Source organism: Cydia fagiglandana, chromosome 8 (assembly GCF_963556715.1).
Source record: "Cydia fagiglandana chromosome 8, ilCydFagi1.1, whole genome shotgun sequence".
Classification (NCBI taxonomy): domain Eukaryota; kingdom Metazoa; phylum Arthropoda; class Insecta; order Lepidoptera; family Tortricidae; genus Cydia; species Cydia fagiglandana.
In genome coordinates this window covers 2,354,677-2,381,328 of record NC_085939.1, presented here as the reverse complement: position 1 = coordinate 2,381,328, position 26,652 = coordinate 2,354,677, and the positions used below count along the sequence as shown (strand labels likewise).

Below are 26,652 nucleotides of genomic sequence, written 5' to 3'. Positions count from 1 at the left end.
TTGTATAGCCGTTGCCGCTACCGCTACTGGTCTCAATACATTGCAATATGCAATACACATACATAGACGAACTACGCGCTATTGAACAGCAATGCAGTATGTTATTTACTCCGAGTCGGGCGTAACTAATACAAGTTCAAGTACAAGAACTAGCCTCACCATACATCAATCCTCTCAGGAATACATCACTCAGCCGGTGCGCCATGGGAAAACGATCGGTTGCGATGCGCGAGCTTCCTACTTGCCTTATATGCACCGGTAGCTATTGCATAAGCCCCGCAACTGCAAAAGTTTATTATTGATCACGTATACTCTACAATAAATCAAACGGATCAATTGAAATCAGAAAATAACTTGTATCAGGCTTTCTCCGAGATGCCCAATGAATGTGCAAAATTATGAAATCGTTTTGTAGCCTATACGACACCATGTATAATAGGTATATTTAAAGTGAATTCATGTTCTGAATGCATTCTTCGACGCGGCTAAAGCGCCGCTGATCCTTCCCCGTTTGCAATAGTACTACACTCGCGGGAATTTGCAATACGTACCTACGAAGATATTTTACAGTTCCATTCAATTTTATTAGAATGATTAATGTCTTCTCCTTTTATAGTTTCCGATGTAAATCGCCCACTTAGCAATTTATAGCGAAATTTACGATTCCTAAAGACCTAGCAAGTGCTCGTTATATTAAATATACAAACGTACCAAGCTTGTAAAATATTAGAAATGCTAGTTGATATTATTACCTGGGATATATTTCGAATCTGGCAGTTTCGCCAGCTTAACTTATTTTATTACGTAAATTCCGAAATCGGAAGTCAATTTATCTTGTTACCTACGTCCTTGAATCCTTGAATAATGCTGAAAAACTAAATTTGGTAGTAAATTCAGTTCAGCAACGAATTTATGCCCTTCAATAGGCATCCGCCGGAGCGGAAAGGCCCGAAACAAAGTTTTGTCACCGGGGCTTTAAATTCCCCAATGTTTGTCAAAACACACTTAAAGCTGTCAGGAGCGCTTAAATCAATTTATTATACAGTACTCGGAGACTCTTCGGCAGCAGGCATGTTTGCCTACATGTACTCGTATGTATGTATGTATGTAAATCTCGCTTTCGTAGCTTCTTCAATAAGCCTCAAGGAAAACTCTAAGCCTCTTTTATATTCTTATTTCTATCCTTGTGGGATAATTCAGGCCCATAGGACAGGTTTTTACATAATTTTACCGCGGCCCTTTCTATATCCGCAATACTTTTCAAGAATCAGTTTTTGTGTGAATTTGATGGTCACGAGCCAAACTCACACGGGAAATGGTGCGACTAAATTAATAAACATTATATAAATCATGCGTAATGCATTTAAGAGGGTTATAAATAAAGTTTGAGCTGGGGTTAAAGAGTTTGTAAAACAAACAAATTTAGAGAACAAATACGCTAAAGGGTGCACGCCTCGGTCGTCGCGGGTATAGACTATAGAGTGCGGTGCGGTGCGGTGCGAGGGCAATTGTTTGACATGCAAAGCGCTGAGATCAACCAGCCGCCCGCCGTAGGGGACGCTGCACTGACGCTGCAGGCACGGCATTTAGAACCACGAGCACATATTGTGTGACGTCATTTGAGATGCTCCGGCCTTTGTTACGAAAACACAGAAAAGGTACAAAGCGCTATTACGGCTAAAGTATCTACTTAGCTGGAATTTCAGAAACGGCACACTTATTTTTACATAAAATTTTTGTGAAAGGGAAGCGATAGTAGTATCATCCATCATTCTAGTAGACATACTGCCGTATTCGAACTTCAAGATATTCACAAGAGACGACACGTACTAGATCCATTCTTAGATACGTTATAGTTTAGATATCAACTAGTTCTCTTTTGCAGCGCAATTCGGACAACCAATGTCACTGTTACGTTAGAGAGAGTAATATATCTATTAGATGTGAATTGGACCTCTAAGTCATATCCTGTGGAAATCGTTCAAGAGTATCTCCAGAATCGCGCAAATGTCAAATTTGAAGATCGTATCTTGGTGATGTCTAAAAGATATCTAATAGATTTCAAAATCGGGCCCATACAATACTTCTCCTACGCAAAACATAAAAATAAAAGCGTGCTGAAAATAATCTACCGCCCTATTTGCCACTCAGAATTACCTACAGACCGGAAGTTATTAGTCTCGTAGAATCGCGGGTTGCATCACGGAGATCTTCGCGTAAATAGATAAATTCATTGAGTATTAATTATTCAGACGAGCTCGCCCTCGCGGTCGCTGCCATTTTATTATTGACTGTAATTCAGTCGAGCGAGCCCTGGCTCGGCCCGGCCGATAATAGGGGCTATCGATTCGAATGGTACATTTCCTTTCCTTAATCCAACCTCTCAATCGACTTGTGTTGGGTTGTGTTGTGCAATTGTTTAAAATGGTAATATTAAATTGGATTGTCATTGTTTCACACAAATCCACGTGAATTTTACCACTGAGCAGATTGCTTTGGGTATATACCTAGTTATATGTATTTAAATGATCGCGCAACATAAAATGAAGAATTTATAAAGAACGCAGTAAAAACTAATCTGCAACTGTTGAGAAGCTTTTTAGAGACAGAATAGCGTGGATCAAATTTCTATTGTACTTTGTTATAATTTATAATACGTTAAGTATAAATTTTATAATAGGTAGTATCTATTTTTTGCAACGCGGCCACACTCAAAGGGCACCCTTGTCTGCGATAGAAAAAGCTGCTTTTATTCACACTCAACACAATGGACAAATCTCCGAAATTAAAATGAAAAATTTAACCGCATCATGTTGAACATGGGCGGATCGGATCTAGTTTTATTCAGTTACGTCAGGTCCGTTGCACCGTGATCCCTCGTCTTTCGTATGGCACTTTTTTTCTATAGTCTATTAACATGGCGAGCTTTTTCTATGGCACCTCGACGCGGGCGCAAAAAACGACAAAAGCTTGAGTGTGAGCCGAGACAAGGGTCGCGGGCGGCAGTCAGCCGTATGCGCCCGGCGAACGAGGTCGCCTCGACCGCCTCTCGCCCTTAACTAGTCCGATAAACTAAACAACAAACCCGGTGTTCTAGGATCTGCCAGGAAACAACAAATAAATAAAGTGCTAATGAAAATGTTTCGACGTTAAGTGATTTAGTTTTCCGATGTCGACGAACGATTTGACATCAGTGTTAACAGCGATGTAAGTGATAAAAGCGGACGTATTACAAGTGAGATGGAAATGATGGGATTGTGAAGTGAAAAGACGCATTCCAAACGTCAAGATGACGATGAAATCGCTGAAGTACAGCGAGAGGGAGGATATGATGGAGGGCTTCAGCCCGGTGCCGCCGCCGCTGCCGCGCCGGCAGCCCGTGCGCAACATCTACGCAGAGCCCTTCGTAGACCCTAGGTAAGTCACCGCCACGGACCCTTGCCCTACAAACTGCGTTGTGCAACATCGGTAACATATTCCGGTATTTGATGATTGCATGTATTTTTCCAAGGAAATCGGCCAGCAGCTATTGAAAACGCTCGAAGAACTCTACAAACTTTCTTATCATAATGTTTATACCATCTTCTTCTGTAATTTTTTTTAAAGGTGCCTAATTAAAGGCGGTACAGGTGATTTCTCCAGCTGCAGCTTGATTCTCTCATCTCTCAGCTACGCAAAGCAAGACCTCTGTACTAATACGAGTGGTCAAATCCGGTAAACTTTTGCCATTGAAGGTTACTTAAATTTTTGCCATCATTTCAAAATCCACATTACAGAAGCTATTAAGGTATGGTTAACAACCAAAACTCACTAAGGGCCAGTTGCAGGGTTAAATTGTACTGGTAACTCCGGGTTTAACCGGTTAGCCCCGAGTTAGCGGCTATGGATAGCGCAAGTAGCCCGAAGAATGTAACAAATAAATTAGATGTGCTTGTAACATATCGCTCCTCAGAGTTACTACATTCTAAAACTAGGGACTGATTATTCAGTGAGTTTTGTTTTTTAACTGACTCCTTCCCTTCTTATGATTCATTTCGTTAGCCATTAACGTATTGGAATCCTGTGGTGTTGTTGCGTACCGTAACCTGTCATGAGACGTCGACTAACAACTAACAGGTAAGCTCCATGTTCCATGATTAACCAACGTCTTCTGATCCCAGCTTCTACCTACGCATGTTGGCTTTTCAAGTTACTCTATTACCAAAGTATATCCAACTATAACACTACTTGAATAGGCGACAGCCGTCTTCAGTAAAATTTTCAATTTCAGCATTCTTTGTTTAGGTACATATAACACTTTACTTCGAAACGTCGGATTAAAGGTAAAATAATGAAATTTAATCGCGGTAGACTCGTTAATGAAATTAAATATATTATGAAGTTGTTACAAGTTACATGCCGAATGAGTTGTGGGGCAAAATCGCTACCCGAAAACTCAAATCGGGGATTTGGCATATCCCGCCGGCGATGGCGGGATGAACCATTTAGACTCCTTTTTGAAGGATTGGCCAGACACAACATTGGAAATAGATCTGTGGAGAAATTGGGAGGAAGCCTTAGCCCACAGCAGTGGGACACGTAAGGCTACAAATAATGATATATAACATGTTTTACAGCAAACAATAGAATGCAAACTACCACAAAGAAATGGTTCCAATTAGAATTAGATATTGACTATTGCGATAGTCTAATTAGAATAAAGATACTTTTTGTAAAGGAATCTTAGAACTTTTAACATAAACAATAAAAAAGTACTGCAATAAAACGGAAGTCATTAAATGTTATGGGGAAAATATTCAATATAATAGACCATCAGCTATACTAGAATCAGTTGACGGCACTTGTTTACCTTGCCCGCCCCAGCAGCGCCGCCCCCCGGCTCGTTCCCTCTTCAAAGTAATAATAAAGAGCCTGAAGCCAGAAAACATCTATTTCATATTATATCGCACTACAACGTAAACATGGCAAGAACTCCCAGAAACCTCTGAAGACCACAGAACATTATTAAAGTACGGTACCACACAAAACTAATTCAACGGCTCTTATTCGGGGTATCCTTTGGGGGTTTCGATCGAAGTTCTCGCAGTAAGCAATCTCGTTTCGAATAAATTTCATTCTAAGGATAAGGAATTCAATATGCAATACAATATGTGGTTGCCTAAAATTAGAAATTACGGTGAACAGGATCGTATCAGGTTAAAGCAAGGTTCATCGTGCGTCACTAATTTTGTCTACATGTATTCCTTCATATATCATTATTCTTCCACGTATATTCCATACGTTCCAGCGCAGCTTCGAGCGCAGTTACTGCCATCTGCGACACCCCAATTGCTATCCTGCTTAATTTCGACAGATCCAAGGGTGAATCCCAACTATTAATATTGCAACATGTTAACATAATGTTCATATCGTTACATTAAGCCAAAAAATAACATTTTTTTCTCATTGATATTGACGATTGTCTTTTACGACGGTCATATTGAGATTATTTGAAGATATGACCTTAGTAGAGTATAACCGAAATAACATATTTTTATACAACATTTTTCGTAAGGATTCTATGGCCTGATTTTTACTTTTTCGAGTAAATACATAAACAGTTAATGATGTTACCGTACCGCATCTGATCTTATAGAGGATAAACACCGTAGCGTATCGAAGACCTTGCCGTTAACGCACGAGAACACTATAATTATTTGATAATCGTATTCATCAAACGCACAACAAATATTAACGTAAGCTTTTCGACATGGTAGAACGATAATCGATAACGGAAATACTTTTTAACGCCACGGTTGTGGTAAGCAGATACGGAATGTAATTTTCTTTACAATGTGTTAACAAGGCTAGAATACAACGAAGCAAGGCAAAGCTATATGACGGTTAAGTGCACGCAACAATGGCGGGCAGATAGCATCGCCGGGCGCCCCTCGCGCTCCGCGTTCACTTCACCCACACTCCACCAGGTACGGAGTACTGTCCAAAAGTTTAGCTTACCCTTTTGAACATCTATAGCAACGTATCTTCATAATTAGAAACAGATACTGCCGACGTTGTTAAGCTTTCGATAGGTCAACCAAAACCGGAACTGTATTAATGCGCAGAACAAAAACGGCAGCCGACATCAAAGGATACAAAATAATTATGAACTTGTTCAAGTTGTAATCTTGCAGTCCCTTTGTCCATACTCCCGCCACAACTTTTCAATCTCAATCGTGAGCCTCTCAGACAGGTATTGTTTTGTTTGTTGTTTAATCCAGCGGTCATGCTCCACAGTGAAAAGACCTCTCTGTTTTAATGCTATACAGATTACGCTCTCGCAAAACAACTGAGAGCTGCTTATTATACTTTTGCGCTAAAATATTCAGAACAAAGCACGTAATTATAATTAACTTTATGTAAATTAAGCTAGCGACGTAATTAATTAAAAGTCTTAAATAACTTGAATTAAATATTCATGGGTTTAGTAGAACCATAGAATAACTAATGTTAAACTAATAGGTGGATTGACATGTAATAATGTATTCTACGTAGCAAAATTAACATAGCATAGGAAAGTACCGTTATAAGTAGCTAATGAATATAAAATAAATATGAAAAACTTAATGACTGTAAATATTAAAATGAGGAGTAAATGCGTGATATGTCTGCAGAGACACGTTCCGCGCCGCGCAAGAGTTCCAGCGGTAAATATTTGATCGCGTGTGGAGCCAGCAAGTTTGGCTAAGTAAGAAAATGATTTCCATACAGCCCGGGCAGTGCAAACACACACCCATCAAAGTCCAACACAAACCTGCAACTTAGTTAATAGCGTTTAGTCGATCGCTCCGAACGCAAACCGCTCCGTTCCCTTCATACGGGTCTGCTTTGTATCAACATCGACTAAAACTTCATCAGTGTGATAACGACCCAAATCAAAGCAGTCTCAAATAGACGGAGATGAGACTAGCTCATTTTAAAATAATTATAGCATTCAAAAAAATTAAACTGAAAACATTATACATTTTTTTATTGCGAACTATCGTACCAATGTGTCATTAATGAACAATTTAACGTAGAAACCTACATAATTATATTGATTCCTTTATAAGTCATGCTGGCAGATCTATAAAACTCGAAAATAGCAATCTGCAAAATTTGATATCCATTACTTATCTTTATTACTTAACTTTATTAGATTGCTGCGTCTATATAGGCTAATATTTAACCACAATTTTAAATTTGGGTAATTACCTATACCATTAAAATTATTTTTTTGAGTTCCCATCATTTCGTACGGTTTTCAAGGAATTCAAACGTTATAACTTGTTTAAATATCACGTCAGTTACTCCTCAGTCGCGGTGGGAGCCATGTTGTACGCCGGAGGCTCGCACACGCCGGTATTTAGTTAGCTGGCACAAACAGAAGTGATATTTGCTAGGAGATAAGTTGCCAGCTTGGAGAATATTGGCAATAGCAACCCTCTCCTGTTATTACGGAGATTGCTGGGAGCGGTGCGCCTCGCCTTCCCCCCGCGCCGCGATGCACTTCTGCTAACTAGATATGGATTAGAACTAGATATGGACTAAAATTATTTATACCTTATCTTAAAGATTTGACTTAGACAATTACTGTAAAAATATATGTGACCACAGTAACGAGTGAGTCGAAACCATACTATGCATTTTACATAATACTTGTATAAAAAAACGTATTTAAAATATTTATTAATTATTCAGATAAATGTTCGATTAATCTAAAATAAAGGGCACAAACGAATATAATTGGATACTAAATGGCTAAGCCATTTGTTTACATGACCGTCTACCTATTTGATAACCTTTTTTTTTTTAAATTGCTTTAAGTCTGGAAAATTTCAATCTTAAAGTTTAATTATTTTCTAATCCAAATTCAACCCTTCGTCGTAAAACTTTGGACCGTCTTTAGAGTTTAACAAAGTCATTATTATTGAGGATAGTGATCGATTGTTGTGCGGCCCGAGGCATTTTATTAATAGGTCGTATAATTAGAGGAAACACCCCATCGAGTAGATATCGCATGGCCGCGTGCGCGCAGGAGATGTGGGGCGCGGAGCATCGCTCTTTGAACCAATCAGATCTTTGCCCGCTGCAGGAAGTTCAATTATCTTCCTTTAACTTCACTGTACAATCCCAATACAATTGTTTCATTAAAGATAACTCTACTGCACTCGAGTTCGATGAGTGAGATCAAACGGGGCAATTAACTAGTGACGTCAAAGTCACTTTGATGGATGCTCCATACATATTGCACAAGAGCTTAGTTGAGCCATGATCCTGGATATCGTTTACTCTGTGGCAACCACTACGAGTAATATATGCACGCCAAATATGTCAAACGATTCAGTTCACTTAAGAAAATCACTCGTCAGCTGAATAAGTGACTTACCTATATTATATTATAGTAGTGTCTGCCCGCGACTTCGCTTGTGTGGGATGATTATGATGATAGATAAAAAGTGTCCTAAATATGTCCTTCCCCGGGTCTAAAACCATCTCGATTCCAAATCGGTTCAACAGTTTTAGTGTGAAGAGGTAACAGACAGACATCCAGACATAGCTACTTTCGCATTTATAATAGGTACTAGTACTTATTATAATATGGATATTAGCAGAAATTAGGAGGTATAGATAACAGCCAAACATTTTAGGATTCGGAATATAAACATCAGATACAATGATCGAAGAACTGAGCTTTATTTAGGATATCCATCAATCGACCCACAACAAAGCTTATTAACAATGTATGATATTGTATTTGGGACAAAGGATAATCCCAGGAACGTCCACAGTGATTCCACTGTCACAAAGTTGGGCATAAATCTTTCACGCTGACTTGTATCGACAGGCGATATGGCCGTGTTGATAAAGTCGTATGTGTAGTTCTAACTCTCACACACATACGACCATTCGTCGCAGTCCGACTGAGGTCGTTCCCGAGCTCTCGACCTGCACGCACACATACACAAACCTAATCTCCTGTCACCGACTATCCCTAATATAATCTTCTAACGTTTGTAAACAAACTACTTTTCGTTTGAATAATATTCTCTTTGAGGTGAGGCCTCTGAATACAATGGCAAGGCGGTAATAGTTTCCGTTTTGAATAAGAGATGTCTATTGTCTCCGCACAATATTGATTGAGTTTGTCTATTATGATTACCAAACATGTAGTGACGAAATTATACTCGGAAGTTCGGAGCCGAGTAATTTTACGTTATTGGGATGGAAAGAATTATCTGTTCTGAATGATATTCCTATTTTAGTTATAGATCTATGAGAGTGTACCTATTCAAAAGTCAAATCTTGATGAAAATCTTATTTTAGAAAATAGTCTTTCATCATTGCTCGTGACAGGCTAAAAACTGGTCCAGTGACAGTGACATCGTGTGTATTGAGCAAATGAGCGTCGGTATGGACTATTTTGGAGCGGGGTCGCTCTGCTACGACCATTGAAAAGACTCGTTGCCGTTCGAACTCGTAATGCTTGTACGCTCTTTTGACTATTCAGGGCAGCGTTCGACGGCTCGCCGGACGCTTATCGGATTAGGATATTTTAGCTTAACCCGTTTAAAAATAAACAAACTACCATCAAAATAAATACAAACCTCGCTTTGACACTGCCTCCTATAAATAACTGTAATGAATGGGCGGCTGGCATTCCCGCAGTAATATGTAATGCCGACGTTTCCTCGCGTGGATTTATTCCCTCCTTATTTGAATATTTTATAATTCAGAAGGACAGCCTGCCTCATTCCCCAACAATAAAAAGCGTTGTTAAATAGGCAACGACGTTATACACGACAAAATTTAACGGTGCTCAGAAACGCAGCCTATTTTGTGGACAAAGTGGACGTAAACTTAACTACATTCTCGTTGTTAAAACTACAAAAATATCGTTTTGGTTACATGCACACCTTCCGTACGGAACAAGAAAGCCAGCTTGATTTATAACAGTTGTTGCCAACTCCAAGTACTTACAAGTTTCTATTCATGAAAGCGTTGGTAGGTTAAATCATGACTACACTGACCTCATTTTACAAACCAGCATGAGCATGACTAACATACTCACAAAAACATTTTAGGACATGATTGGAACTACCTACATTTTAAATAGAAATGTTATACTGGCGGTCAGAAAGTGCCCGTACATCAGTTAAATAAGTACTTGAATACTAAAGTGAAGTTTTCCTGAGATCGCGTGGCCTCAACTAGGGTGTCCAGACGGGCGAGGCGAGAGCTGGCCAAATAGCGGACCACACAGGGTGGCTCCATTTGTCCCGACTCTCATATTCCGAGATAACAAACGCGCTCACCGCTCTCCGTTGCACTTATCTAAACACTTAACCCGCGCCATACACAAACAAAGAACGCCTTAACTTACTTTTTACCACGAAACGCCCTTTTCTACCCTTTAGAAGTCCATGGTACTGCATGCTTCGCGTGACGAGTGCCTTTGTTTTATGCCCGGAAATTCATGCATTTTGCCGCAATGTGCAGTTTAAAGAAGACACACATGTTACAAAAGGAATGTCTTTTGGTAAAATTTACTGCCTCGAATGAAAGGAGCCACTTCATAAGCTTGCCCTATTTAACCTAACCCCGCTTTTCTTGAATAAACATCAAAAACCGAGCAACACATTAACGGCTTTCATAACTTGAGCATAAAAAACCTTTTAAGACAAGTACCGAAAAAAAGGTCTCGACGAAATCTTTCTAATAACAGTTTTGGTCTTGTCCAAGGTACACGTCATCGGGCGTGACTAACGAATGGCTCGCCCTACAGACCCTAAATTCTGAGTCGTAAGTATCAGTGTCACGACGGCGGCCGCTATCTACGAAGGCTGCCGAACATTACCATAACTCTAGCCGAACCGTGAACGTAATTAGAGGAACCAATAACACCCGACACACATTAATCCCTTCTGATTCAGTAAGGTTAACGACCCGACGTACATACATCAAACATTACTACCCGTGAGATCCCGAAACACTTTTAACTGAACGTCTGTAAGATATTGGTGGTTCATTTACCAAGTCGCTGTTGGTTTGCTTGCTCCTATAAAATTTAATACGATACTAGTTAGCGTGGGCGATTCGGAATGAAGATCGTTGGGAAAACAAGTTAATTTCTCAATTTAAAATGGACCGTATACCGTTAATGTCGTTTTGGTGATGTTCTTAAATTACGATTAGGTAGGTGTGATAATAGCTTGTGTATGAAGTGGAAGACAAAATAATTTCTTGGCATACTTCCCGACTCAATTCGACATTTCACTTTTTGTTGGTAGTAGTCGAATTCAAATGCAAGTTTGTACCTACTTGTATAGATATTGCTACTTGCAATTTTAATTGCCCCATATAAACAGACGATTATTAAAGAAAGGTCAAAAATTATCATTTTGTTGCATTTTCATCTTGTGGCATTGACAAAAAACATCTGTAGTAAAATGTACTTTACCAACGCGTTAGTAAGCTTGTTATTTTGATGTTATCTATATCTTTTCTTTGTGGGAATGTCCGTTTAATTATAAATAGCTGTCAAACTTAATTGAAACAAACCTACACCATTGTGTTCATAAAATGTTCATTAATTATATAAATTGGGTGGGCGTCATAATTGAGCCGATCAAGAATTTACCTTTAAACTAAGAGACCAGAACTGAACTTGAACAAAAAGTGAATTTGAGTTCCATGCCCATATAACAATAACATTGTTGCATTTGTTGCGCAAGTAAAAACCTCCCCACATCAACCTGTTTGACTTCTCACAGTAGCTAAATGCCAGACGATACGTTGAGGCCGACGTTATAGTCATTAGACGTGTAAATATTCAATGACCATGTATGACCTGCTTTGCAATTCAATCGGCCGGTGCTAGAAAGTGTATGACCCATTACCCGCCCTCATTATTTCGAGGGGATGGCCAGGCGGGCAATCAGTGCGAGGGTAACACCGCTGAGCTTCTTTATTCCCTCTCTCTCTCTCTTGGTTAGCCAACAGGACTGCTAATGTTTACGTATAAAATGGAAATCTGTATACCGATCAATATTTCCATTGTTTTTACAGCAGCTCATTGTAAAACATACAAATGTAGTGTGCACATAAATTACGGGCTGCTCAAATGGTGCAATTCCTGAATTGAAAACGACCGACCGTATATAATTGATAAATTATTACCCAGAATCCGTCGATGTCCTTTCATATATGTAAAGCGTAATAATGCGGATTAAAGAAAGATTTGAACGGGTTCGCTTTGGTTCGAATAGGGGTCTCACAAATTTGGGGGTTTAATGTAGTGCAACGGATGACTCGTGGCATTCGCGCCCCCTGTGGACATGTGGTTGTTACACTACAGTTTCAAAGTCTCACATTACACTTTAGGTTGAAAATTGAACCAGTTTGTACATTGTATAATGTGAAAAGTTCAATCAGCTCTCCCTTTTCGTTGGCACTGCACGCCATTTTGTCAACCACTTAATATTTATAGCGTTCTTACCGCTCGCAGTAGCTTTTACTTTTACTGCGTTTTTATTATAATTCCTCTAAGCTTTTCTTTTGAATGTCACTATAATTATATATGGACTATAAAGTTTTATGACTTTGTACCGTATCATTGTTTTATTTATTAATCTTTATTCATCATTTTTCTTAGGCTAGGTTTTTATAATATGTATATAAAAGTAAAATATAAAAACACTTACAAAACAATAAAAAATACATATAAACACATTATAAAAAACCTAACCTAGGGTGCCGCCAGCAGCGGGGCAAGGCCCAAGCTACCGGTGGTCAGGGCTGCAGAGAGAGAGGAACCGGCGGACTATCCGCGCCGTGTCCAAGATCACCGCCTTCTGCATCTGTCCCTTGATCCAACCACCTAGCGAGAGTCTCTCAAGATGTTGGTCGAGACTCTTTGCTATTAAACCGTTCACTGAAACGACTATCGGGACAATGATCGTCGAATCAACATCCCACATGGCGGTTATCTCGTGAGCCAAGTCTAGGTACTTTTATTTATTATTATTAGTTGCTTCCTTAGACTTTTCAATTTAAATGAGTATCGATTTACTCTAGTCTTCCCTTCTCTCAAACTGAACTGTAGGTGGATTTAGAAATAAACACGATTGCTATTTCTCGGCTCGTTACTGCGTGATTAATCGGTCAGTTTCGCGTTGATCAGATTAATACAGCCGCCCTTATTGATGCTTAGAGCTCCGAGTTATTTGTCTTTCATTAGTCCCAGATCGACGAAATCCAGTAATGGATCCTCATTTGTATCTTCCGCTGTCTAAATATTGGCGTACCCAACTGAGAGACGGGTCCGGCGCCCAGGACAAACATAATTAGAACCATATTGTAGTGGCGGGTGTTGACCACGACGGGCTCGCGACACCGACCCGTGTGATGCATCACCGTCCAAAACCACAACGTACAAAATTAGTCAATAATTACACAAAGTACCTAATGTGATACTTTCTCACGCTAATGAAGTGTAAGTGAATAGCTATTAACATGGAAATCGATGACAATGTTGTTAGGCTGTTAATTAACGTGTTAATAATGTAATGCATTGTTAATAAAATGGATTTTAATTTTGTTTTTTTTAATACGCAGCAATAGTTAAAAAGTTGTTTTACCGTTCCTTTTATGCACAAGGGAAAATATAACCTTCATCATAAAATAATACAGATTTGGAGTAGGATAAGTCTAGAACAATTTTGTTAGCATACGCAGTGCTAGTGTTATTTAAACGTCATAATTTCATAGAAGTTTGACGTTTAAAATAACACTATCACTGCGCGTGCTATCAAAACCGTTGCAGACTTTAAATAAATCTAGCTAGTCACTCGCAACACTGAAGAACGAACAATGTGCCAAATGAAACATTTTTTTAATACAGTGTAAGACACTCTCACTCAACTTTATTCCAGGAACAAACGAAATCTTTTCTTAACTCATCTTAACTCTCGGTCTGTGTGTAACTTTTAACTTTTGTTTAATAATGACTTCAAAGAACAACTCGTTAGTCAAGGAAGTGTTTTGAAATTCTCGTTTAATATTCATGATGAAATATTTCCAATGCTCTTCCATGCCATCCGACTATAAAATAATACCATAATACATCAAAAGTTTTCCGGCCCGGGACGCGGACGGCGCGAGCCGGTCCGAGCGGCCATGTTCCAAACTTGCTTATGAAAAGGCGTATGAGAACACTCGTGCCGCATTCAGCGCACACTTTTCCAATGCGTTGAGAGAACATATTCATGCAAATTATAAAACAAGCAATGTTTCATGCACAATACAAAATTGCAGACTTTTAGTCGGCATTAACTTTTAAAGATGGCTGTAGGTACTTAGATTTATTTATTTATTTAAACTTTATTGCACAAAATATATACAACAATGTACAACAATATAGATCTGCTCAATCGACTGCCAACTTTTACACTCGTAAAATATTACTCATGTAATAACGTCAATCGATTAGTGTGTCCGAAACCACAACACCGCCTCGCTCGAATTTCTGTAATAAGTCCAGTATTTGTAGACTCGGAGAGCCGGCATACCTTCTGTCACCCATATCAGATGTGCGCCTAAAAGCGAGCACAATCCATTATCGAAAGAAGTGGGGGTGGAATGCGATAAAATTTTTCAATCAGGCAACCGCCGAAAAATATTTACAGTGTAACCCGAGGCATCGAGCGGGAGGACAATATTGCGGAGCGATACGCCCGCGGCGGGCCTTCCTACTCTTTGTGCCCCGACTGTCGAAATAATATTGAACTCGGGTGAAATACGAGCGGCCGCGGAGGGACGCGCTCCTGCAAAACTGTTTTTCCGTTCCATCGAACAATGGCAAGCGTTTAGTTTAGAGCGCGGAATCAGGTCATGTTTGCGGATAAAAACAAATGTCCTTCGGCTACAGATTTCCCTGCTAAGAAGTTATTTTATATTGAAATTATTTTAGACCTGGCGCGAATTTTTACTGTGAATACACAATTTCCTATGACAACCTCTACACCTACTCAATTCTCTTTGCTGTAACTAAGACTTGGCAAATTCTCAACTACGGTGCCATTTAAGAGTTTCCCATTCTAGTTATTTAGTAGAAATTCTCCGGTAACAGCCTTTATTAGCAAGTTTACCATTTTGAATGAATTTCAATATTCCTTACAGCAACGGCGTAAAACATAAATATGTGAATAGTGAATAATCGTGAATAGAATAAGTAGGTACCTTTCATTTCATTTATTGGATTTGACGTGAACGCAAATCAATGAATAAATACATAAAATTAAGAGAATATTTCCTTAACGTTATCTAAGCTAGCACAAGGCAATGCTGGGCGATAGGCTCTGTTTAGATTATACAATCGATAGCAATCACTGCGTATAGAATCAGGGGAAGTAACCCGTTACCTTTGCGTTTAAGTGTAATGTACATATATTACTAAAAGCAATACTGTACTACAGAAATACTACCTTACTTAAATATTATCATAGCAAATATACTTAGGTATATCTATTATCGGCTCACTAATTCATTGACTGTTTATTAGCGATACAAAATATTTAGCTTAAACTTTATTAAAAGCTATATGTAAGTATTCATAGCAAAATAGAACTCATGTATATTTTAATATGTAACTTACGAAAGTATAGTCTAAACAACAATCAAGCCTTTTGCATAATATGAATTTCGAAAGGTGTAAATAATTAACTACCCAATACCTACAGAAATCTACTAGTACATATGTATGAGTATGACACAATTTCCTGATCAGGTTCTTGGTCAAACAAAAATGTGTGTTCTACTGCAGTCAATGTATATTATCTTTTTTTATGAAAAACTTCTTTATCTACTCTTAATACTTTAAACGCTAGGGTTCATCTATCGCTCAGCTCAGACTATTTATTGCCGTTATTTACATAATTATATCCTCAGAGACAAACTCCGGTAATAAAAGGCTATCGCACACTCTCCGTTAGGCGTCGGGTATGGAAATTGGAAATGAGCGGGAACCGTTGCCGGCTTGCTAATGGAAAATTGTTTATTACTATCACCGCAGTAAACTAACTAATGGCAGTAGGTGGTGCTTGAGGAACTTTCTTATCTACGGTTATTGTAGCTTCAATAATACTTACTAAACCACGCATTCCTGAGGCAATATAAAACAAAAAATATGATTATACGTAAAGGCATATATTTGAAAAAAAAAATTCAATGACAAAGTACACGAAAAGTTAAGAACTGGAAAACTCTTTTTAGTGCCTTCGATCGCTCGATTTCGTCACTCGAAAATTGATGGAAAACGGCGAAATGCAAATTTTTTAAATACGACGGAAAGAAATTGGAAACCTAGAGGTATTATTGACCCCTTATTTTCAATTCTATTAGTAGAATTTAAATGTTTAGTAGTGGAGATATTATTGAACGAAATACACGAAATCGAGCCGTCGAAATTCAAAAATCGTTGCCCAATTTAAAACGTATTATTTTAGCTACAAGTATTTGCATAAAGTTTAATTGAAATACTGCTTACTCAAGCAAAACTGAGACTCAGTGACATTAATGAAACGTTATTTTTAAATTATAAATTGATTTTGTTAAGGTCAAATAACTTAAAGGTTTTAATTATCTGACTTTGGGTGTGACAGTATTTTCATTTAGTGAATACTAAAATGAAGAGTCTTTAAAATAATGAAGGTATTAAATAAAACATAATTATCTATGTACCTATAAATACCGTTTTACATTTTTAGCACGTTGTGTGCCTGAGCCGCTTTTAGATATCGGACTGCATTATTTGACAGATTTCACAAAGAAGCTCGCTGCGCCATTGCAGTCGCGTTATCGAAGTTATGTTTATGCTCACGATCAGATTATTTACGCTCGAATCCTCGCAGTCTGCGGGCAGTAATTGGCCGCTTACCGCTATCACTTCCATTCATTTCTCGCGATAAACCTGCTCCCGACACATTTGCGGGCCGAGCGCATTCAAGGCAATGCATGCGATTAGTTGCTCCCTAGTTCACGGTGCTTCCACTAACTAACCAATCTACATTACCGAGCTGCATTCTTAGCTTAAGCAAGGATGCTTAATTAAATGAGTTGCGTCTACTGTACGCTGTTGGCATCCTTTCAAATTACACGAACAGTATACTGCAAAAATTAATCATACATAAAATCCTCAATAACACTCCGCTTAATTAGATGCAGCTCTGCTTGTGAAATTCAAACGTTCGAGCTTCCGTCGTTTGATATATTTCTAAGAAAATAGGTTTGCTAAATATAGTGAGCTTGCAATAGGCAGCTACTCGCCCATTCATGAATCAGCATTACCTAACCGCGGAGCGTAAAACAACCATTGCGTTAAGAGTTATTAATATGAGTGGAGAGTTCAACGAATCCAGGAGTATTTAAATCGCTGTATCATTTGCGCTCGTGCTACTGTCCCGGCATGTCGGGACTTATAGTTATTATATGCATTTCTTTGTTTATTATTTTAAAGCCGAATCAATTAAAAGTAAGTCTAGTGTAGCGTCTCAAACGTTGTCTGTAAACCTATATCTATATTATCTTATAATATTGCATAATGGTGGTACGGGCATGTGATGCGGAGGGATGAAAGTCATGTGACGAGAAAGGTATTACGAATGAATGTGGAGGGAAGTACGAGGAAAGGAAAACCGAGGAAAAGGTGGATGGACTGTGTGAGAGATGATATGAAACGAATGCAAGTGAATGATGAAATGACGGGCGGGATGTATACCACTATACCTGTACTTGCTGTATTTACTTGAAAAAATTAATGCATTTTTAGACATAATGTAAGTACCTATAATGAACCTTCATTAAATATTATTTTGGCACTTTTTAGACAGTTTAAACACAATGACACCTCGAAAATACACGGTAAAAACTTTCTCACCTATAGCTATGATATTTAAAAACTTGATATGTATACAGTTATACACTTCATCATTTTAATCTTTTAATTTATACCGCAGTTTATCAAATTTTATCTTCGACATCGAGTATGTTGTGATTTCGCACACTATAAAAGAAACGTTTCGTCTTATGAGTTGTTTGGAACACGCGGCTTAGGAATCGGATGCCGACGCGCTAACCTCCGACCTTAACGGTCCCGCCAGCCGTGGCGCTTAAATTAAATTCCTTTGTTATTCTACTTTGTAAATTGAAGCTGGGATGTTTATATCTTTAAATAAAAATATTTCTTACAAGTTACATACTAGCTTCTCATTGTGTAACTTGTTAAAAATTTAAACAAAAACCTTTAAGCACATACTTGTATAATTATTTGACATTTTATTGCAATAAACGATTTTTATCCTATTATAGTTAGATACAAAAAGAAGCTTATCATATCCATATTAATCGCCTGTCATCAAATTATAGGTACATATAACTAGTAATTAATAAAGCAATAGATTAACAACTTAGCTCTCGTCAAAAATAAGAAAAAGATGCCTTTTTAAAAGCCCATTTTAACAAATATTTTTTAATTAAATCCGTCGAGGTTGGTCGGCCTCGAACGCCGCTTATTAACCGGAGGGATTCAGGCGTGTCTAACCAACTCGTGTCTCGTTTAATGGAGACACATGCATTACGCCCCATAATATATATACCTAACCTATATTAATCATATGTACCTTCTCTTAAATTCTTGGTTCACTTCAAATTGCATACTTTATACTCACATTCTTCAAAAATTTCTTTAGGGATGGATGGCATTGTCATTTAGATGATAATTTTATTCCGTTGCTTTATACTGAACCGGCCGTTCGGGGGAGGAAATTGGCATAGCAGGGAGAACGCCATTGTTATACATTCCGCTTTAAATTGGGGGCTTTCTTGAATTTACACCCATGACTTGCGATCAGGGAGGACCCTTCATAGCCTTGGATTTACACTACAACTTGTAAATCGATAGATCCCACCAAATTACCTGCGCTTTATACCTAAGTAAAGTCGACTGATTGAAGTCATAACATTTCTATTGAGAAATAAATAGCTAATAATGTAAACAAATACTTATAACAGATTTTTTTTCACGATAGTTGTTTTCATTGAAATATTCATAATTAACATATATTTCAACTATAAATGATATTAAGGTTATATGGGGTAAGAGAAACCCCGAGACAAGAGGCAACATTTTTTATCTTGCCCCATGTAAAATAAACTATGTTACTCTTATCTCACCTGACCTCACTAACTGTTAAGTTCCTCACTGTTAAGTATTTATACGAGTATTAAATAAACTATTGATAAGATCGTGGTTGTTCTTAAAAAGTGCGAGATTACAATGTAATGAAGGTAAATTGGTGTGTTTACATTACATGCCATTTCTATTGATCTCCACTTTAATTTCGTCACAGAATGAAACCTTTCAGATATTCTTCTCAACATTTAAATACAATCCCTTCGAATGCCGCCTTATTCATTACCAGAGATATACCATTAGCGTTTTTAATTTGTGTTCAATACATGAATCATGCGAAACAATCATCATTGTATGTTTGGAAGACTCGCTGGATGTTACTTACAGTCGGTAATTTCATGTTATCTCTTTGTTCTCCATTCAGCCCACGGAGCAATTAATTGGAAGATATCCGAATATAAACTTAAGCGATAGCATTATAACAAAATATTATTAAAGCCGATAATATCTCTGAACCGCTTCTCGGCCGACCCTCGCATACAACGTGGCTAAGGGGCGTTTTAGAGCCTTCAATAAAAAGAAATTCGAATGGATCGAGGCGGTGCCGTAGGTTCACGAGACTTTTTTCATTCCTCGATACCTATTCAATATACTGAACCTTCTTTGATCGGCTAAATTTATTTGCACCTATTAAAGCTCGGTAATATTAATGTCTTAGCGTATGATTACATACTTTATGGTTTAAAAAGTTAAAACTTATGGTTCAAGATTTTAAATACCTCAGCTGGCCTTTATAGCAAAGGACTTTAACCTTGGTAGGTAGGTAGATGTGGCTGTTCGCAATGTGCTATTTCTATAGCTTGAGCCATTTGTTCCTGTGTGTAAGATGAGAATGTGGTCTGACCAAATACGTAATAAGTCAAGCATCCTTTTATCAGTATAACTGCATTTATTTGGGTATAATTCATTTGCTCAAATGTGCGTTCACGCAAATACCTTGCAAGCTGTCCCCGACGACCAGTCACGCTACACCTGTACCTGAATAAAAAAGTTATTCAAACGAGCCAACCGTGAACTTTGTTTGGACTGCACAAGTGCACGTAACTACACCTTGCGTCTTCTTTTTAATAACTAACCGTACGTGATGGCGTAATTGAAAGCGCTATTCAAACGTTGTGTTTGTATAGCAAGACTAATCAAAAAACTGTCAGAAAAACTCACCCCCAAACAAAGCTACATTTTGTCATAATAATTTTATTAATGTATTTCACACCAATTTTTTGTTCAACAGTTACGGAGATCGACCGAGGGGGCAAACTGATAATAACTTTGAATGCTCTTAGTAGCCTATTGGTGCCACTATAAAAGAGAAAAAGTAGTGTTACGTGGTATTTTCAAAGTCCTTTTCAATGATAGCGAATTCAATAGAATGTGGGAGTGTTTTTCGACGTCCCTTTATGTGGCAGCCAAATGCTTAAAATATTCATAATTTATTTGTTGAAAATATCCAAAATTGATTGATACATTTCTTTTCAGTTCGTTAGAAGGTCCATTTCTGCAATGTAACTCTTTTAATTTAATGACAATTGTTTCGAAGTGTAAAATATAAAAGCCGGCCAAATGCGTGTCGGACCACGCACTGGAAGATTCCATGCCTAGATGTTATCGAATGGCGTTGATTCACTTGAAAAATGTTTTTGTTCATTTTAAGTTCCCTGTCCCATGTTTCAATCTAGACATAGAGTGACTATTTTTTTTTAATATTAAGTTATATAAGTTAAGAAGAAGAAGAAGAAGATTAAGTTATAAACTACTGTTTTCTTCTCTACTTTTAGTAACCTACATATATATACAGTCTTATCACTGTACATGTGTTTTGGACTTTAGTTGCACGTACATGTCATAGATGTCGGACGTGATTATAATCCGCATTGGAGTCGCACGTTATAAATTTTATCTTCTAAACTAAGTAGCGGTTCACGATATACCTACCTAAGTTACAAATTTAATTAAAATGTATGTATGTAATAATTTCCCAGTAAAATGGATATGATATACCTACGGACAAACGAATGGACAGACAAACAGACAGACGAACAGGTGGACATGACGAAAGTATAAGGCTTCCGTTTTTGCCATTTTGGCTACGGAACCCTAAAAATGGGATCTTAATATAGGTACATTATGTCGTTCAACTCTGTCTTACAATAGCAAAATCCAACCCACTTGAATGAAATTATAAACTTTTAAATGTTTGTGTCATTCTCACTTATTCGTGTTAACGTTGTAGCTCGGTATGCGTTTCTATTTGTAAAACGATTGAAAAACAAATGCTAATCATTACTGCGTTATGCCTTCGACTCTAGTAAACCAGTTCATCAGGTCCATTATTTTAGGGCTAAGAGCTCGACTTGCCTCCACAGGCCTATATTTAGGGGCGCGATGCAATAAAAGCACATCGCTGTCCGGTCCATTCCCGCACGACTGTGCAAGATAAATGGTCGGCACGGAGCGGCCGCGCCGAAGGAGACGCGTTCTCACGGCCCGTGCCTGCGTTTCTTTTTGTTTCATCTGGTTTCCGAGTTAGAGGTCGGCATAGCTCGTCCCGTCCGGAGACTAGAACTGACCGCTACACGCGCGCCTGCAATAAAAACCGCGCGACGACGTCTAACGACTCCCAGCTACCTGGCGCGCCATGCCATTCCGATCCCGACGTTTGCCTGCGTACCCACGGCTGATTACAATGCCCAATTACATTACCGTTGTCCGCTCAACATGTTGACATGCCGTTTGTAATAATAATTTTGAAGCCAGTGTGTCGGTTCGTGTGTGTAAACTGGTCTCGGGCTCTCTCGCGTTAATTAGACACGGCTCTCGCGTAGCGCAACACCTCTCCTCATTATTTACCGCTTCATTAAGAGCTCACGACGAGCGGCTGTCAAAATCTCGCCGAACACCCGTCCACCGGCCGCGATGCTTGAAATATCGCCGAACACCCGTCCACCGGCCGCGATGCTTGAAATATCGCCGAACACCCGTCCACCGGCCGCGATGCTTGAAATATCGCCGAACACCCGTCCACCGGCCGCGATGCTTGAAATATCGCCGAACACCCGTCCACCGGCCGCGATGCTTGAAATATCGCCGAACACCCGTCCACCGGCCGCGATGCTTGAAATATCGCCGAACACCCGTCCACCGGCCGCGATGCTTGAAATCTCGCCGAACACCCGTCCACCGGCCGCGATGCTTGAAATATCGCCGAACACCCGTCCACCGGCCGCGATGCTTGAAATATCGCCGAACACCCGTCCACCGGCCGCGATGCTTGAAATATCGCCGAACACCCGTCCACCGGCCGCGATGCTTGAAATATCGCCGAACACCCGTCCACCGGCCGCGATGCTTGAAATCTCGCCGAACACCCGTCCACCGGCCGCGATGCTTGAAATATCGCAGTATTGTCCTACAATAACACTGTCGTCGGCTTCGTTAATTGTCTCAGCCATCTCTCTCCGTCACACAGAGTCCGCTTTAATACGAGAGCTCTTTTGTGTTAGTAAAATAAGCTGCTCGTTTCCGTTCCAAAACTGAACTAAGCATATAAATATTATAACGCGTTGTGGTCATTGTGCAACATATCATTCCTTCGCCACATAATTTCCTTTAAACAAAAACAAAAGATTACTTTTCTGATTTTGGTAATGCGCGGAAATGATGTACCTCCTCGGGTCAGTCAATAATAGCACTGAATGAATGTTATAAACAATGAAATCATAATGGTGATGGGCTTAAAAAATCAATTTTATGTACAGTTATAAAATAGTGCGGACATAATGATGATCGACAATCACTACGTAGTTGCTACTGAATACGAGTAGGCACGAAGCTCGATTGGAGCTTTTTTGTAGCACCAATATTTTATGTATATTGCATCATTCGATTTCCTTTTATCATCTAATTGAAACTGCGATGGATGTTTTAAATACCAAAGGCGGAGACTGCGTACCCCGGCATCGCGATTTCTGTACACGTTTTAATGATTTCGTCCTTGCTCCGACCGTTTCTCGGCCGCTATTCACAAGAAAATTACAGTCAAGAGCCTCCTCGGCACAAACCCTTTCGAAGTCACGCTTCATTCTCGCTAAACTTTGTCCAATTATTTTTGTTCCTTTTTTTGTTTCAGCAATATTTTTTATGTGATGAGTATTATAGACAGCGTCAGTTGGCAGACGTTGGACAGGCCACTACACCATATGGTCCCCCACCTTCGGCTGTTTTTAACCATGACAGAGAACTTTCGGATAATTGATTAATGGGCCGCGGGCGGAAATTTTAAACGCCTCGATGATCTTTTTTGTCGGGATTCCTGATAATGATACGTTTTGATTGTCTAGAAGGGACCGCATTAAAAAACTACCATATGGTGTGGCAGAGATTCGCCGCACCAGTTGGCGGCGGGTACGTGAAATTGTTTTATAATTATTGAAGTTCCCTTTGCCTATGTTCAATAAAGGCTACATACCAAGACAAACTTTAAATATTGACCAACAAAAATAATAATATAGGCTTGAAATACGATTGCACACCCATCCATTAGGTCTCATGATTCATTTATTTGTAAGTTACAACATACGGAATACATTTCACAGTATAACTGGTCACAGAACAACTGGTCCCAGAACAACTGGTCACTGTTCGGCGCCGATCACTTATAAGCCCTATTTTTAAACGTGTGTATATGTCTGTTTCTTACAATTATTTTAACATACTTGGTTGTTTGTCAACAGATTGGGCGGTTCGGCCATGTCGGGTAACTTGGGCGGCGGCACGCTCGGCGGCGGGCACTGCCAGCTGGCCAACCAGCCGCTGGTGATGCCGGTGTTCCCGCTGCGCGCCAGCCAGCCCAGCCCCGTGCCGGTCTACTCCCCTTCGCGCTTCCACATAGACAAACGGTGCCAGCATCGCTGCACGTGGAAGTGTCTCGCTATTGCCATGATATGCCTCTGTGTCATCCTAGCGGCAATGCTCGCCTATTTTATAGGTAAGTTTTACCTATTTCTATTTAAAATTAAATTAAATTAAATATAATTTATTATCAGGCAACAAGGCCCATAGATACGAGTATACCTACCTAGATAAACCTTACAAAGTAACATACATACAATAGTAAAAATCTTACAAGCTAAAAAATATTTCGGCGACACGGCGGTTTTCAGTTGTGTCGCATGTTCCGGAGTAGGATTTGGCAGATTTAAGTATGTAGGCACTACATACGTGTTAACCTGAATGTGCCTTTCCAACCAACATATTAAATTAACTGATTTTAATTCGATTGGTGAGACGTTCTTTGCAAAAAATTTAGGACACCGCTCCAATCTTATTGATCTGACCTTGCTGTAAATGTTACATCCGTGAGTCTTATCAGAGGCGTCATTGAACCAGGTCATACCCCTCTATTCTTATAGTTTAGCTGTGATGGTAAATTGTTAACGAAGACACCTAAAAGACGGATTAATTAAAAAGTTGTACGTATGTATACGAATACTCTATATAGCACTTCTGAAGTCTGATGGCAATAATTTAAGGAGAAAATTATATCTTTTGTGTCAACTAACTAACTAACGTTAGAACAAAAAACTTGTAGTTGATCCGTGTAAAACAACTCTATATTATCATAAGTTTCCTGAAATCATTTCAGTTTGCATGCTTCATCCATTAAGTAAGAAGTTTATTTCATTCTCAAGTTCAGCAACTTACAACTGCTGGAATTAAGTTTCATTTGTAAAGTTCTATGCATGTCTTATCTTCGTAATATTGCAGATCAGAGTTTACCGACGGATCAGAGTCTCGTATAACAAGTCCCGGTTAGCTTAACAATCTAATTACATACCTACATCTCGTGCGAATAATGCTTATAATGTATCGTATTTCCACGTGCAATTTCAATCCGTATTCCTATTATCATTTCGATCAATACAGTGTACATCAATTGGACTAATGGCAGCGTTGCTAGGAAGCTGCGTAGGTAGCTTATTACAATCAGGCCGTGTATCGCCTGCAGCGTTGAATGCACATGCATGAATCGCGAACGGGCTTCTGATTGTCGATAGAATAAATCTTTCATATAATTTTGTACGTACATTTTAAACCTATCTATTATTTTAATCGGTGTTTGGCGGTGATAAATAGTTAACAATAATAACAATATAGCAAGGTGCAATTAAAGTATATTTTCATGTTGCTTTAACATTGCTGTCTTAGGTAGTTACCGAATAACATACACTACCTAAGTGAAATATAAACAGTTGCATTCAATCCCTCGTTTATTACTTATTTGATGTCAGATAGTAATTAATTGCCTTTGAAATTCTCCCATAATGTTAGGCTAGGAACCCTAAAAACACGAGACTAAGATTTTTCTTTAATGACACCCGGTGACCCCTGGCTGACAGTTACAAACAATCAACTGCGCCAACAGGTCTTTATTTATATAATGCCAGCGGGGCGCATCGATGCATCGTTAAGGCATTATTTTTATTAACTCGAACGGAATGCCGATTTAAAATATTCATAACTTTATTCTTACTCAATCCATTAGGATTTGATTCCATTTGCCGGCCGCGTATGACAAACGTGGGCTCATATAGGTATTATTAAACTAAAAGCAATCGGTGTATGAATTGAATTCGATAAATTGATATTTAATACCTTACCCATTTCAGTTTTATAAAACATTTCGCTAAATTAAATGGAAGCGATCCATTACGATCATAGACCTACGTAAGTTATTTGGTTGTTACCTATATGTTTTATCTACTATGTTGAAAAGGTAATAACTACATAAATACCTACATATTATGTCGTGTGTTGTTAATAACGAGTGGCAATATCCATCGGCTGCTTTGCCTATTTTGACAGAATTAAGCACGATATCCAAGAGGTCGCGAAGAAAAAGCAAGCTAAAATCAAAACAGACAGTGTATAATTACCAAATAAAATCAATCTATCTATCAGACAACGCATACATATACCAACACTAGGTAGTGCCTACACAATTGTGTATAAGTACTCATTTATGTAAATATCTACACTTAAAAATAGGTAATCCTTACGATAATAACGATAATTGTGTCATTATATAAAATACCTATAGACAATTCATAACTGAGGTTTCCGTGCTAGTCGAGTTTGTTAAAAATCGCAAAGCCCCTGCATCGCTGCGCTGCCGGCGATGGGTTCTCTCCAATTAAGGCGCTCTTCTTATTTCGTCCTATTCGTCGGAACTATCGACACGCCGCGCACGGCCCCCGGCTACACTTTAATACGAAACAGTAGCAACAATCACTGAATTGTAATAATCCCTCCCCCGGGCTGCTACAGCTTTTGTTTCCAACCGATAATTATTTTCCCCCTTTCAACCATGTAAACGCCCACCACAACAG

General features: G+C 38.8%; 1 protein-coding gene across 4 annotated transcripts in view; it reads left to right on the top strand.

Annotated features, from left to right (window-relative positions):
* LOC134666419 (teneurin-a) overlaps positions 1-26,652 on the top strand; it is a 65,408-nt gene that overhangs the window by 4,493 nt on the left and 34,263 nt on the right. For 3 of the 4 annotated variants that reach the window (XM_063523555.1, XM_063523556.1, XM_063523554.1), the window contains exons 2-3: positions 3,098-3,417; positions 23,998-24,251. In XM_063523555.1, the coding sequence (XP_063379625.1) occupies positions 3,290-3,417; positions 23,998-24,251 (382 nt within the window). In that variant the 5' untranslated portion in view covers positions 3,098-3,289. Of the gene's footprint in view, positions 1-3,097; positions 3,418-10,684; positions 10,822-23,997; positions 24,252-26,652 lie in introns of those variants that run through there. The other variant, XM_063523557.1, reaches the window with a different exon arrangement.